This window comes from Rutilus rutilus (genome assembly GCF_951802725.1).
Source record: "Rutilus rutilus genome assembly, chromosome: 7".
In the NCBI taxonomy this organism is placed as follows: Eukaryota; Metazoa; Chordata; class Actinopteri; order Cypriniformes; family Leuciscidae; genus Rutilus; species Rutilus rutilus.
The window spans coordinates 39,637,012-39,651,044 of NC_140221.1; the positions used below are offsets into that span (position 1 = coordinate 39,637,012).

General features: G+C 36.7%; 1 protein-coding gene across 3 annotated transcripts in view; it reads left to right on the forward strand.

The window, feature by feature from the left end:
* Positions 1–3,082: 3,082 nt before the first annotated feature.
* Positions 3,083–14,033, forward strand: part of kremen1 (kringle containing transmembrane protein 1) — a 65,951-nt gene continuing 55,000 nt past the window's right edge. For all 3 annotated transcript variants that reach the window (XM_084413331.1, XM_084413332.1, XM_084413333.1), the window contains exon 1: positions 3,083–3,363. In XM_084413331.1, the coding sequence (XP_084269457.1) occupies positions 3,288–3,363 (76 nt within the window). In that variant the 5' untranslated portion in view covers positions 3,083–3,287. The remainder of the gene's footprint in view (positions 3,364–14,033) is intronic.

Below are 14,033 nucleotides of genomic sequence, written 5' to 3' on the forward strand. Positions count from 1 at the left end.
TATCTATCTATCTATCTGTCTGTCTGTCTGTCTGTCATTCTATCTATCTGTCTGTCATTCTATCTATCTATCTATCTATCTATCTATCTATCTATCTATCTATCTATCTATCTATCTATCTATCTATCTGTTTGTATGTCTGTCTGTCTGTCATTCTATCTATCTGTATGTCTGTCTGTCTGTCTGTCTGTCTATCTATCTATCTATCTATCTATCTGTTTGTCTGTCTGTCATTCTATCTATCTATCTGTCTGTCTGTCTGTCTGTCTGTATGTCATTCTATCTATCTGTATGTCTGTCTGTCTGTCTATCTATCTATCTATCTATCTGTTTGTCTGTCTGTCATTCTATCTATCTATCTGTCTGTCTGTCTGTCTGTCTGTCTGTCTGTCTGTCTGTCTGTCTGTCTGTCATTCTATCTATCTATCTATCTATCTGTCTGTCTGTCTGTCTGTCTGTCTGTCTGTCTGTCTGTCTGTTTTTCTATCCATCTATATTTCGTTCTATAGTATCTATCTAATCAGCAGTGGCTCACAGAAACAGGAGCAAACAAGATGGTTGCTGTTAGGTAGGCACATCATGCATGTATTTGCTTAATAAATCAAATTAAAACAGGCAAAGTGAAGTGGGAATAAATGCACTGACAGTGATAAAAAGATAAGGTGTGAAATCAAGGAGAGACACAGCCTTGCGGAGGATACCTGTTGGCCCTGTTCCTCGGTTTCAATATCCACCCTAACACGGAAATCTGTATAGATCTTTGGGAATGTGTAAACCATATATACAAGCTCTAAAGAAGCAAGTATAATGATATAATCCTGGACTTTCCAGTGAACCCTGAAACTACTTTTAACATGCTCTAACAAGTTAGAAAGACTGCATTAGCTACTTAAATCTCAGGTCTTTTGTTGTTGAAAATTAAGACAAAACTATAAAGCATGTCCAATATTAAGATTATTTTACACCCCTAAATGTTCAATATTCATAAAAAGGCAAAATGTGTGTCTTACGGATTACTTTAAGGGTTTACAGTTAATTTACTTTTAAAGTAACACATATACATACTGTATATACTATTTATAAAATGCTATATGTTGAGTAAATTAACTCTAAACACTTGAAGTTACATGAAAATAAACTATCCCTAATATATACATTTTGCCTTGTTTCCAAGATTTGGTTAATGACTGCAATGTATATTCTCAGCTTTTTTGACATTAGAAAAGATGAGATCATGTAGGTCTCCTTTTATAGGGACAGGGAGTGTGTCCGTTCTCTCTTAAATGCATATCATTATTATACACTTACAAACATCAGACAAAGGCTGAAGACACTGACACATCTAACAACCCGGAATACACCTGAGGAACTTGTTTGGACTCGACCATCTAATTGTGATGTAGTCACATGCTCTTTTATGTGTGTGTATTGACTAGGTTGATGTAATGGTCCTAATAGTATAAGTAATTGCTGGTGCAGAAGACAAATCTAATTATGTTGGTTTGGTGTCTTTTGGGTTTTGGGTTTTTGTAAGTTTACTGAAACAAGCCTTACATATCATGTGTAGACAAATTAAGACATTTCCAAGCCAGCTCTGTATTACAGTGTGCCTAACATCCTGCTGATGATTCACTCCGTTATGGTCACTTTCATACCCAACCGAGTCATTTCAAACTTTAAAAAAGGCAGCAGGCGGCGAGTGTTATTTTTACCGAGCCGTTTGGGGTTTTGGGTGAGTTCGTTTTAATTTCAGCGGTGGATGAAGTCACTGAAGAAGCCTGTTATGGCTGCTGTCCCCTTCATGCCCTGCACTGCTAATGGATCCTCCATTCATGCGTTCTCCCACTAGAGAGAGACATTCTGCACAACTGATGCTGCTTGTTTTATTGGCTGGAATGTATGACATTGAAATGAGGTTTATGTTCCAGTGAGCAGTGTCATTATTTACCACAGAAGGCTGACAGGCTTTAAATTTACATTTAAGTTATATTCCTCATGTTTATGTAAACACTGTAAAAAACAAAAGTTGCTGCCTTTTTAAGTACAGTCAACTTGGAATTTTTAAACCATTTCAACTTAAATTAAATTAAACTGCCTTAAAAAGTTGAATCTTGTATATAACATAAAAAAGTGTAAAATTGCTTAACTTATTTTGATGAGTTAAAGCAACGTAAAAACATGTTGTCATACCTTATTGATCATGTCATTTTTTACAGTATACATAGTGCAAATATATGCATTCACTGTAAAAGAAATATGATCAATAAGTTATGACAACATATGGTTTCCCATTACTTTAACTCATCAAAATAAGTTAAGCAATTATACAAGACTCAAATTGTTTTAGTCAGTTTAATTTGATTGTAGCCTACTTAAAAATGTAAGGCAGCAATTTTTATAGTGTTGTAAAAAAAAAAAAAAAAAAGCTAAGGTTTGTAAGCCTATTTAATTTCTTAGTTGTTTAATTGTTCATGTATTCATTAAATTTTTTGTTATGGTAACACTTTACATTAAAGTTTTTTGGTTAACATTAGTGAACTACATTATTAAACATGAACTATACTGAACTTCTACAGTATTTCTTAGTTAATTTCAACATTTACAATACGTTTATAAAATCAAAAGTTGCATTTGTTAACATAAGTTAATGCACTGTGAACTAACATTCACTGTGAACAATGAACAACAGTATTTTTATTCACATTTAGAAAGATTAATAAAAATATGTTAGTTAATACATTAATACATATTATCTATCTATCTATCTATCTATCTATCTATCTATCTATCTATCTATCTATCTATCTATCTATCTATCTATCTATCTATCTATCTGAGAATGTCACATACTGTAGCCTATTGGAATCATCACCGATTTAAAAGTCTTCAGGGATTCTTTTCTTAACTCTGTGTTGTCCGTCTCGCTCACAGCTATTGGATTTCCAGCCATCCCACAGCGCGCAACAGGTATATGCCCCCATGCATGGGGCAGGTTGAATCTATTGCCCCGATTTCCTGTCACATGATTTGAAATAGGATCCCTACTTTTTCTGCTATCTGTCTTGTGTGTGTGTGTGTATGTGTGTGTGTCTGTGTGTGTGTCTGGGGGCAGCGCTGATCTGCCTTAAAGTTCATACGCTCTTAACGCGGACGCGCAGCGAGATTCTATGACATTCAGCTGCTCACTGCTTCAGCTCCACTGACCTGACTGGACTCAAAACACTTCACCTGCGAAAAGAGAGGGAGAGAAGGTGTTCAGATCTCTTATAGCCTACTACAGAAGAGCGATGGATTCGTGGAGAATCGCAGCTGTGCTCCTTGCTGCTTGCCTCAGCGCGTCAACTTCAGACCAGTTCGATACGGGTTAGTCCTCAACTCTTATGACTTGTAACTTTGTGCATTCGGGTGGTTGTAGGTCTTTTATGAGATGTTTCTTACAGTCGTGCACTGCGTTGAGCCCGCATTGTCCCGACTCCAGTCTCGAGGTGAGCATCGGCGTGCAGCGCGGTCTGTCAATGTTCTTGCCTCGTCTTGCCTCTGGTTCAGCCGTATGAATCACACAATCCATTCAGCACTAAATCATCTCAAAAAACACTATCTGACTAAGCTTCGCTGTTTTACATTTTGATGATTCTTCAATTAGAGACACTTTTGACACTTTTTAAGTCTTGAAAAATGAAACTTATTCAAACTGTTTCATGGTGTGTGATAAAGTTATTGCATAGCCTATCTTGGTATAACGAACCATCAAGTGATGGACATGGTGAGAGTTAATATTGTGTGCAATGGTAATGACCATGATGTAATGACTTAAAAAAAATTAATTAAAAAAAATCTGTATGTGTATATATATATATATATATATACATATCACACACACACACACATATATATACATATATATATGTATTTTAATATATTCCTTTTTTTTAAGTTAAATGTTAACACTTTTTTAAATAATTCTTTATCAATAGAGAAATCGTGGCAAATTTACCTTTCAACACTAAAAAGATTTTGTACATGAGATGTATTTTTTTCTTTGCAATCTTAAGAGCTCCCCTAATTTATGAATCACAATATGCCTTATTATGTGACAATATACGTTTACATATATGTACATTATACGTATAATATAATTATACAAACATTATATGTTTGCATTCTTTAATGTATTTTTCAGGACAGATATGAAATCATGGTAAATCATAGTTTCCACCACAATACCAGTTTCGACAGTGACTGTTGTTACTGCAAAATTCTAATATGGGATCTCATTCAAAGAAAGTAAGATGCTTTCAGTATATTATGTGACGACAGAATGGTGACTGATTACCACAAGTTACCACAGTTTTATTTTACTAACAATAACCACAGTAACTATGGCATTTTGGCGGAAGCTATTGTTACTATTGTAAATATCTGTAAGGGATCTCTTTGTGTCATCAGTGTCTAATTAAACTGCTCTTGGGATTACAAAAAAACCTCTAAGCTACTCTTATTGACAGATTTACTTATCTGCCATTGATGTTCAATACTGGATGTATTGGAAGTCTTTTAGTTTTTCTCTCAAACAACTTAATCTACTTGTTCTTAATGTGCAGATCATGTTCTTTTCACATGATATTTAGTAGTTGAAAGCTCAAAAACATTATTTTCATTTAGAAACAGTCAAAATCTTTCGTCCCGTAGGCTATTTCAAGTAGGTGAACTTGAGACATTTAATTGTATCATAAATCCATCTTCAGCATCAGACAACCATCAATGAATTGTCTCTATGCAAAACCCAAAAGAAATGGTCATTCATAAATGTTTAGCAATGACTACACAAAGCAAGCATCTTGTGACGAAAGTGTGAACAGCAAAGAAAGTGTGACGTCTTCCAGGGTGGAAGTGACATCAGCAGCCAGTCGACCAATCAAAGTTTATGTGTGCGACAAGACACAAAAACAATTTTAGGGAAATTTTCTGTTTCCTAGTTTAATAAAAATCAGATGTCAGGTGTCATTATCAAACAGGTTATTATTTGAAAGAATCACAATTAGTTAATTGACTGCCAAGTTAATTGACTGTTAGCTAACTTGTTGTGTTAGCAAGTTTTGTTTTCTCCAAAAAGTGTGAAAAAAAAAAAAATGAACTTTGATTGCAGTAGCATAGATTAAACTTAGTTTAAAGACATTTGCATTGATTATAATGGGAGTGCTCTAGGTTGTCGCATTGCTTCGCTAACATTGTAAGCTGTAATTTGTGTTGTGTTTCAAGTCTCAGAACCAAATCCCCTACGCTCTCTTTTAATTTTTTTTTTTAATTATAGTCTTTGATTCAAATGACAGGTTAGGCAATCTGAGCAATGCGTAAGCACATGTCCTCTATACCTATGCATTAGCAATGTATTTAAAGCTGCCTTCCTGAACCTATACATGATAATTACTTGACTTATTCCTCTTTAAAAGTTTTTCTACCATTTTGTGACATGTGACATGGTTTATGACTAATTTTGACAGGTTTATGGCTAATTAGTCCTGTAATAATTAATAAGGCATGCAAGTAACATGTCCAGCCACCCAGAGGTTTTAATGTGTTGCAGTAAAAAAATCATTTATTGAAATGACTTGATGGCTCATTGCAATCATTGTGTTTCCATATAAAATATAATGAAAATCATTCAACATCAGTGAGACGATTTGTACACTTTGCCCCCAATTTGTGAATATGATTATTTGCAGCTAGCAAGATTTATTGCATGAATTAATTAGTGCATGTATTTGCTTTATTGAAGTGGTTTTAGGGTGTCACAACTCACAAGTCATTGCATGTGTTAGGCTCTTATAGGTTAGGTTATTGATATCTGATGAGTGAAGAGACATTTTGTTGTGCATGTCTGTGTGATTGGATGTATAGATTTATACTTGTGAATGATGAAACACTTTGCATTTTAAATTATGTTAGACATTTGAAAGAAAGAGTATGGCATCTGTGTTTTTTCATTAAAGGTGCTGTAAGCAATTTCGAAGAAACTGTTGATATTTGGAATCAACTCGATTCCAAAACAGATACAATGCAAGACTAAATGTCTCTTTATCATAGCTGAAGTGAAGCAAAATAATGATTCGCGAAAAATAAAGTGAAGATAATGACCATCAAGGAAGAACAAAAAATGAACATGCTGTATGCAAGAGTATACAAGCAAGAGTTGGTTGTTAATCGCCAGCATCACATCAGCTCCAGACAGACAATGACATTCAAAACTGTCCCGTTACTATAGCTAACATTACAACAACACCATATATTGGTTCTGGTTTCAACGAGAGATTGCGATTCTAAACAAAATAACACTTACTAGAGGTTATGCCAAAATGTAAAATTTTTTTTAATAATCTGAAAACGTTTTGAATGAATGATTTAATGACTCCCTCATAAATACTTCTTGTTTTATTACTGGATGAATTAGCGTTTTTGAAAAAATCTCTTGAATGAATGATTCAATAACAAATCAATTTTTTAACCTGGTGGTGTAACGATGTAATCGACACAATCGTTATTTGAAGCGCCATGTTACTTTCAAAAGGTGATTTGTTCTATTTTGATCTGTACCGTAGACAGTGTTTATATATACATTTTTATCCCAGTACTTCTGTGATAATATGAATATTTGTAACACTACTGTGAAACTGTGTGGTTGCAAAGACTGTTTGTGAATTTGTCTTTTACCCATACATGATAACTGCTTTCTCTGGATCCGGAGCAGCGCAAACGCAGATTTGAAACGAGATCGCGTGGGTGTTTGAAATGAGATCGCAATCTTTTAATGGTTGATCGGGCAGCTCTAATTAACGCGGGTCCTAAAGCTCTTGCCTGATCATAACCCTTCTTTTTCCACTGATATTCCTCTGAGCTTTCAGCCATCTCTCTTTCTACAGTCTTTCTTCAAATCTCCCTCTTGCTCACTCTTTCTCCTCCCCCATCATGAGTGGACACACCCCCTACTGCTTATTGGCTACTAACACAAGTGTGTTGTGGGCTCGATGGTCCAGGCAGCTAACCCTAACCTCAACCTTAAACCTACCCATCCCCTCGCTGCCTGGAAGGCGCCGTTGGGGGCTAAAAACACCAAACACCGTGTTGTGGTGCTGGGTCCGATCCAATTTCAACAGCGTTTCTCAGAAATCGCTTACTGCACCTTTAACATAGGGAAATGCATTATTGGTGTCCTCAGAATTATAATTTTTTTTGATATTGCATGAATTTAAAGCTTCTGCTCCTTTGCTTTTAAACATATCTAAGAGATATGAGCAGGTTGTACCTGCACCTTGACCAGGCCAGAGACCAAGTCTGTATTTCCTCAGACAAATATATGTATTAAAGGTGCAATAGGTGATTCTCTACAGAAACATTTTTTGTTATGCTGGTTTAAAGTCTCCTCATATCCTGATAGCAATCACTATGTTAAGCTGTCTAAATGTATTTTTATAAATTTATATCATCTGTGCAAGGCATAGGACCACAAAATGCATTCGGACTGAATAAAATGAAAGCATGTGTTCCCAGTAAGTCAGTTGTTCACGCAGACGTCATATGTCATCAGCGAGTTCACGTATACGCTGCTCAGACAGAGCGAGAATGGAGCAAACAGTTGTTTACGTTTGTTATTGTAGTAGCTACTGTTACTCACTGTACTGTAAAGTTGTGAATGGTGAATGACACATTATGTAATCCAATAACGTTGTCTCTGGACCTCTCGCTTCTGGTCTGTGCACGTTCATGTGTTTTGGAGGAGGCTTGGCTTTGGACGACGATTTGCAGGGATCGTATGCTTTCGATGCTAGCAGGCTAAAGTTAGCATTTCCCAGATCACCTATTGCACTTTTAAACGAATAGAGTTTTATTCAGGGACTTTGAAAAGAAGCATCTGTGTCCAGACAGGCGCTAATGTAAAGTGGATTTGGGTTTAGTTAAAAGATGTTGTTGACTGGAATGCAGTAAGTGAGCTAAAAATGACAGATGCATTTTTCCCTCATATTTTTGCTGTTAAATGTGAACTTGGGGATACTTGTTTGCTGTGTTTTTCTATGCAAAGCAAAATGTGCTGATTGTGAAAATGAATGGAATGGTTATGGCTGAAGGGCAAACCGAAGACTTCAAAGCATCAACAATTTAGCTTGAGTTATTAAATCCATGTCATGCCTTGTCTGTCGTGATTGTTTCGTCTTTCATCTCGTTTCAAAAGTCGACGCAAGCACCATGTGGCTTATTGGTCCTGACCAGTCGTGAGAAATTAACATGTTATCTGAAATGAGATCTCTGCTCAGAATCAGCACCGTTTAAAGTTATTTTTGTTCTTGAGTGTGTGTGTGATCAGCTGAATCAGCATTTCATCTACAGACACTTAGTTAACTCTTTGACTAGATTTCATCTAATCTTGCAAACGTATAGCCGAAAAGATTGGGAATTCCAGTACGCAACGTCAGATGTTTCTTCGGTGTGCCTGTTGTGTTGAGCAAAGATCCAACATCAAAATACTGGTTTATATTTTATCCAAACTGTCATCTGTTACAGGAAATCACAACCAGTTAACTACATCACTGTCAGCCAGTTAAAGCGTGCTAAACCCACAAGATGCTGCCGTTGCTGAAAGTGTTAAAGGAGGATTTGTTGCCATATTGCATTAGCGTCTGCCTAACAGATCCTTCATCGGTTCTGGAATCATCTTTCTCTCCTGCTGTCCGGCTGCTTGCCATTGCTGACTACCTCCTCTCTCCTCTATCTTTATTTTCCCTCCATCTTTGTCTTTCTCTCTTGTTCTCCTCCTCTATTTCTTGCCAGGGCTGTTTGGAGTGCAGCGCCTGCGCTTTGTCTAGTGTCACTCTGACAGTGAAGTATGGTTTGGGAGGGAAACAGTAGCCAGGTGGTCGGAAATGTGGGACTTTTGGAACTTTTGTGCTTTTTCTTTGTCCCTTCAACCACTTCCTTTTTTAATTCTTTTTCTTTTTATGTGTACTTGTTTAGAAAGCACTGCTGCATTGACCCACTGGAGTTCATGACTATTATTTAAAGACTGTAAATGGATGGTTTATTTTTTAGGGATTACAGTTTTTCTTTTTTCGTTTTCTTTTTCTTTTGTTTGTTCTTGGTCATCCACATCAAATGCTGTCAATGCTGTTATTTTGAAGCCTTGACTAGTTTTTCCAATGAAACTTGCTTGTCATGGCATGTTTACATTAATGCATATGTGTGTATGTTTGTGTGAAAGCATTTCAAGTCTTGTCGAGTACACCAGAAGTTCATACAATATTCTGTTCTGTTCTTTTTTTTTTTTTTTTGGTTGTACCAACTTTGTGTCATACTGTGAAATCAATTTTCTTGATGCATATTTTTGTCTTGTTTTCTAAATATTGTTAAAACAAAATACATTTACTTGAGAAGCAAAATTTCATGAGATATTGAGTGTATTAAGGGAATATATTTTGAATTAAGTTTAAGTTTATTCATTTTTTTTGTCTTACCTCATTGGCATTTTTATTGTTTTAAGTATAAAGTGTATTTGTATAAAAGTGATATTTTATTTGCCAGTGGACTAAGACAAATAAACTTAAATTATATTTTTTGTTTTACTTATAGCTTTGCATAAAATAGAATACAATGAGAAAAAATTATTAAAAATAAATAAAAAAATACATAAAAAATACAATATTAAAATTGAAACATCTCGCGTAGTCTTGCTTCTCAAGTAAATATATCTTTCACTGTAAAACATGGCAAAAAAATTGAAACGATAACACCAAACAAACGAGGCATTTAATTAAAGAACAACGCTATCAGTTTAGTGTGGATAGCATTGATCAGATAAGATGAGAAATATTTTAGATCTTTGACTGTCGCTTGCTGGCTTTGGAAAGAGTGCAGTTTGAAACATTAAGGAGAGAAATCTCAAAAGTTGAAGAACATTAGGAGAAACTATAGAGATTTGTTTTTCCTAGTGGCTGGTGTTCCACTAGAAGGCAGATTTGTGCAGATTTCTGATGTATAAATAAAGTGATAATGATTTCGAGTCAATACAGGGACCCTCATAATGCCGAACCACTGGACCGTGTGCCCACTCCCATATCTTTCTGTATCTGTGGTGCAGAGGTGGTTAGCTGAGAGTGCTTCTTCTAATTTAGCAACAGAAATACCCACATCAGAGGCTGTCGTTTCAGAGGGCACTGGCATTCCTTTGCTCCCATACATTTCCCAGAAATCCTTCCACCCATTTCCTGCCAGCATATCCTCACATTTACACACAACAGGCTGTAATTACCCACCCAGCTGATCCGATCCAGAACCAACCACTGAGAAACATGGAACACAAAGATGCCTCTGTATCCAAGAGTGACACAGTATACAGGCCGCGTTGCTCCTCTGGACAGAGACACAGCCTGTGGTCGGTTCTGTCAATCCCTGTTTCTGACTCTGTTTCTACGGGAAACAGCAGAAAATAAGCAGGCAACACGTCGTGTGTTAATGACAATACCTGAACGCCAAGTTCGGCTGGGGTGAGGCTAAATGAACTCAAACACTTCTCACCCAGTTCTACCAAGAGATTATCCGATCAGTTTGGGGTCGATACAATGTTTTTTTGACAAAAAATATGAAGCAGCACAACTGTTTTCAACACTGATAATAATAAGCTAATCAGAGATTAGAATGATTTCTGAAGGAACGTGCGACACTGAAGACTGGATTCTGTGAACATGTTTGTGTGATAAATCACTAAATTGTTTGATTCAGTTGATTCACTGAAAGATTTGATTGATTTGTTTGATTCAGAAATGAATCAAACTTCCAAATTAATCTGTGTTGTCTTTTCCGAACATTTTATTAGAGACAAGGTTAATACTGAACCACAACCCTTAAGCTAATGGTATGTGGGAGTATACGAGAGATTTACGATGGTCATCTATGTCTGTCTCTCTTTTGTTTGATGTTACACCATGGGTCAAAGGTCAAGCCTTAGTTGACCTATAGGGATAGTTAGAAGCTCCTGTTCTTTACCTAATGCCTGTTCAAACCAGTTCACCTCCTAGCTAATGTGGCATCTGCAAATCATTCCTTGTAAAGGCCGTTACATTTTTTTTTTTAATCTTAGGCTATGATTTAATCTACATGTTGTCTGTAGACAATAAACACAAGCCTACTGAATGTGTTTTTAATTATTGCTTTCTCTAGTTGTTGATGACTTCGCTACCACCCATTTAGTTAGTTTAACATTTGCATTTAGAGCAAAGGGCAAAACTCGTCTCGACTCAACATTGTTATTTTTTTTATTTTTCATTTTACTATGCACAGCATATTTTGTGTTTTGCTAAAGCTATATCCGACACTGTTATTTTCTCAGAAGAATGCAAAGGTCAGTGAGAGGGGAGAGAGACAGACAGCGGGAGAGAGATTGAGATCTGCTTAACCACCATCACGGTATCCAACATGCCGAGATATGTCAGATGCCTAGTTCAGAAAAATATCCATATTTATAAACATGAATTTGGAATGTGCTTGTATAAAGTTGGCGAGAGAGAGAATACCTCAGCCGCCTCCCATGCTGCCTTTTTCTGTCTGAGGCCATTTATTTTGGCTCAGGATGTAACAGCCCATGCCATCGGCTCACGACTTCCTGTTGACCTCTGATTGGTGTTCTGTGGAGCCGGTGCAGGTCAAAAGGTCAACTATATCTACCTACTGTCAAGTAGGGATGAGTCAGGATGATCGACTAGTCGTCAGTCAGTTGGTGAGACTGATTAGTGATTTTTTTCTTCTATCTAGAGTTAGTATTTTTGAGCGGTAGTACTTTAAAGGGGACCTATTTTGCTAAATTTACTTTTACATGGTGTTTGAACATAAATGTGTGTTGGCAGTGTGTGTTTACACAACCACCCTATAATGGTAAAAATCCACCCACTCCTCTTTTTGTAATCTCCATAAATCATAAGCAGTGTCTCAGAAAAAGCCATTTGCATATTCTAGCCATGTGATGTCACAAATGCTTAGGTCCTGCCCACGACTGATGACAGACTCCGCCCTATTAGCATAGACCCCGCCTTCAGTAAACTGTACACAGACCGCCATGTTAATTCTTCGCCAGAGCATTTAACAGCAGCATTTAAGTGAGAAATTTGTTCTTATTAAAGCTACTAAAGTTTTTCAATCAAGAGCAGTGAGTTCTTTTTTTTTTTCTTTTGTTGTTTGATTCATATTAACAGCATACATAGCAGTAGGTACTGTATATTACGCCGCTTTCACTTTAATACACAGATCTAATATACACTTGATTTCTTTCCCTGCTGTTTACGTTCACAAGCATAACTGACTGTTTATGTAAACTGTTTTTTTTACATAACCTTGTGTGCATTTGACAGTTTAAGCGCAATATGACATGAAAGAGAATCCGTCTGGCTTCCAGTTCGGATGTGTGTGCTCAGAAAACCATTTATCAGAAGTTTAGACTGATATGGCTTTAAACGCATGCAGATAATAAACTTTCATGATGATGAAGAACTGCAATGTCACGTGAGCTTGATCGCGATAGAGATGATAATCAAAACCAAACAGATGTTTTTCAGAATATCAGAGGCACAAGCTGTAAAGGCTCCGCCCTCTTTTGGATAGGGGGGTGGGGAGCAGCAGCTCATTTGCATTTAAAGATACATGCACGAAAACAGCATGATTTTCTTTCCACTCAAAAATGATCTGTGGGGTGTTTTGAGCTGAAACTTCACAGACACATTCTGGCGACACCTGAGACTGACACATGAGAACAACATTTGCCTGAGGCGATAAATGTAAAAACGTCTCTGAGAGGGTCTGACAGTGTATTTGTGCTGTGTTTTGGCATGTTAACAGTAACTATTGGATTGTTAGCAGCATGTTAAAACCCTCTTTAATGGTGCAATAACATAGTTATGTTGTTCAGCAGATTTCCATGGGTCAAATCCAGTCATTTCACTAGGAATCCACACAATGTGGAATTTTGAGAGCAAAAGATTTCGCCACACAGATTTCACTCATGTTCAAGTTTGTCACGCGAATTCACCGCACTGATCAGCAAAAAGCTGCTGGGTTTGGAAGTGACTTCTATGTGAGCTGTACTTCATACATCACTAAACTACTGACAATAGACAATGGACTTTTTTGCCAGTGGAATTTCACTGAAATTACGCTAAATTCATCTCCTGTCTAAATTTCAGCTCATTGAGCCATCAAAGCACCTCTTTTGTAACCAATTCATCTCTTACGGTTTGGATATTTTTAAATTGTTCATCTATAGACACATGCAGACAAATGTTTTTGGTCGATGTGTTGCTTCTCACTGTTTTTTTGTTTTGTCTTTTGGTGCCACCATGTGACTAATTGTTCTGGAGGCACAGGACAATGATATCATGGCACAATGAATCCAAAAAATAATCAAGATTATGATTTAGAGAGGTAAATAAATAAGAGAAGACGGGTCCTCGAGGAACAACCATACTGTACGTTTGCCGCTGATGATTTTACATGACAGTGCATTGAGAAACATGGAACGCATGTTTCCGATTGTTTTTCTGTGAGACTTGTCATGTTCCTGTTTAAATTTGAAAGGCTTACACTTGTTTAATCCATACTATCACTCGTCACCTGTCCAGGATCCAGCTGTCAGGGTGTGATTGCTCAGTGCCCGCAGTGCGATAAAACCGAGTGGAAAAGTGAGTAACTCCTGTCCTCCTTTGAATGAGCTGATAAAACCTGACAGGAATGATAGCTGTGTAAAGAGTGGCAGTGAGGGAGAAAGAGAAAGAGAGCGACACCTCGGTTAGGTTTGTCATATCAGCCCTGTCTAATTCAAAGGAGCAGTGGAAGACAGCGGAACATTAAGCTGTCAGGCATGTGTACCCGTGTCAGGAAGTGTCTGTGGATGTGTGCCTCTCTATTCATGATTAGATTCATTATTAAATGACTGAAAAATGCTGGTATAACTATGAATTTAAAATATAAGCCTTTTTTTTTATCATTTAATACATAACATTTTT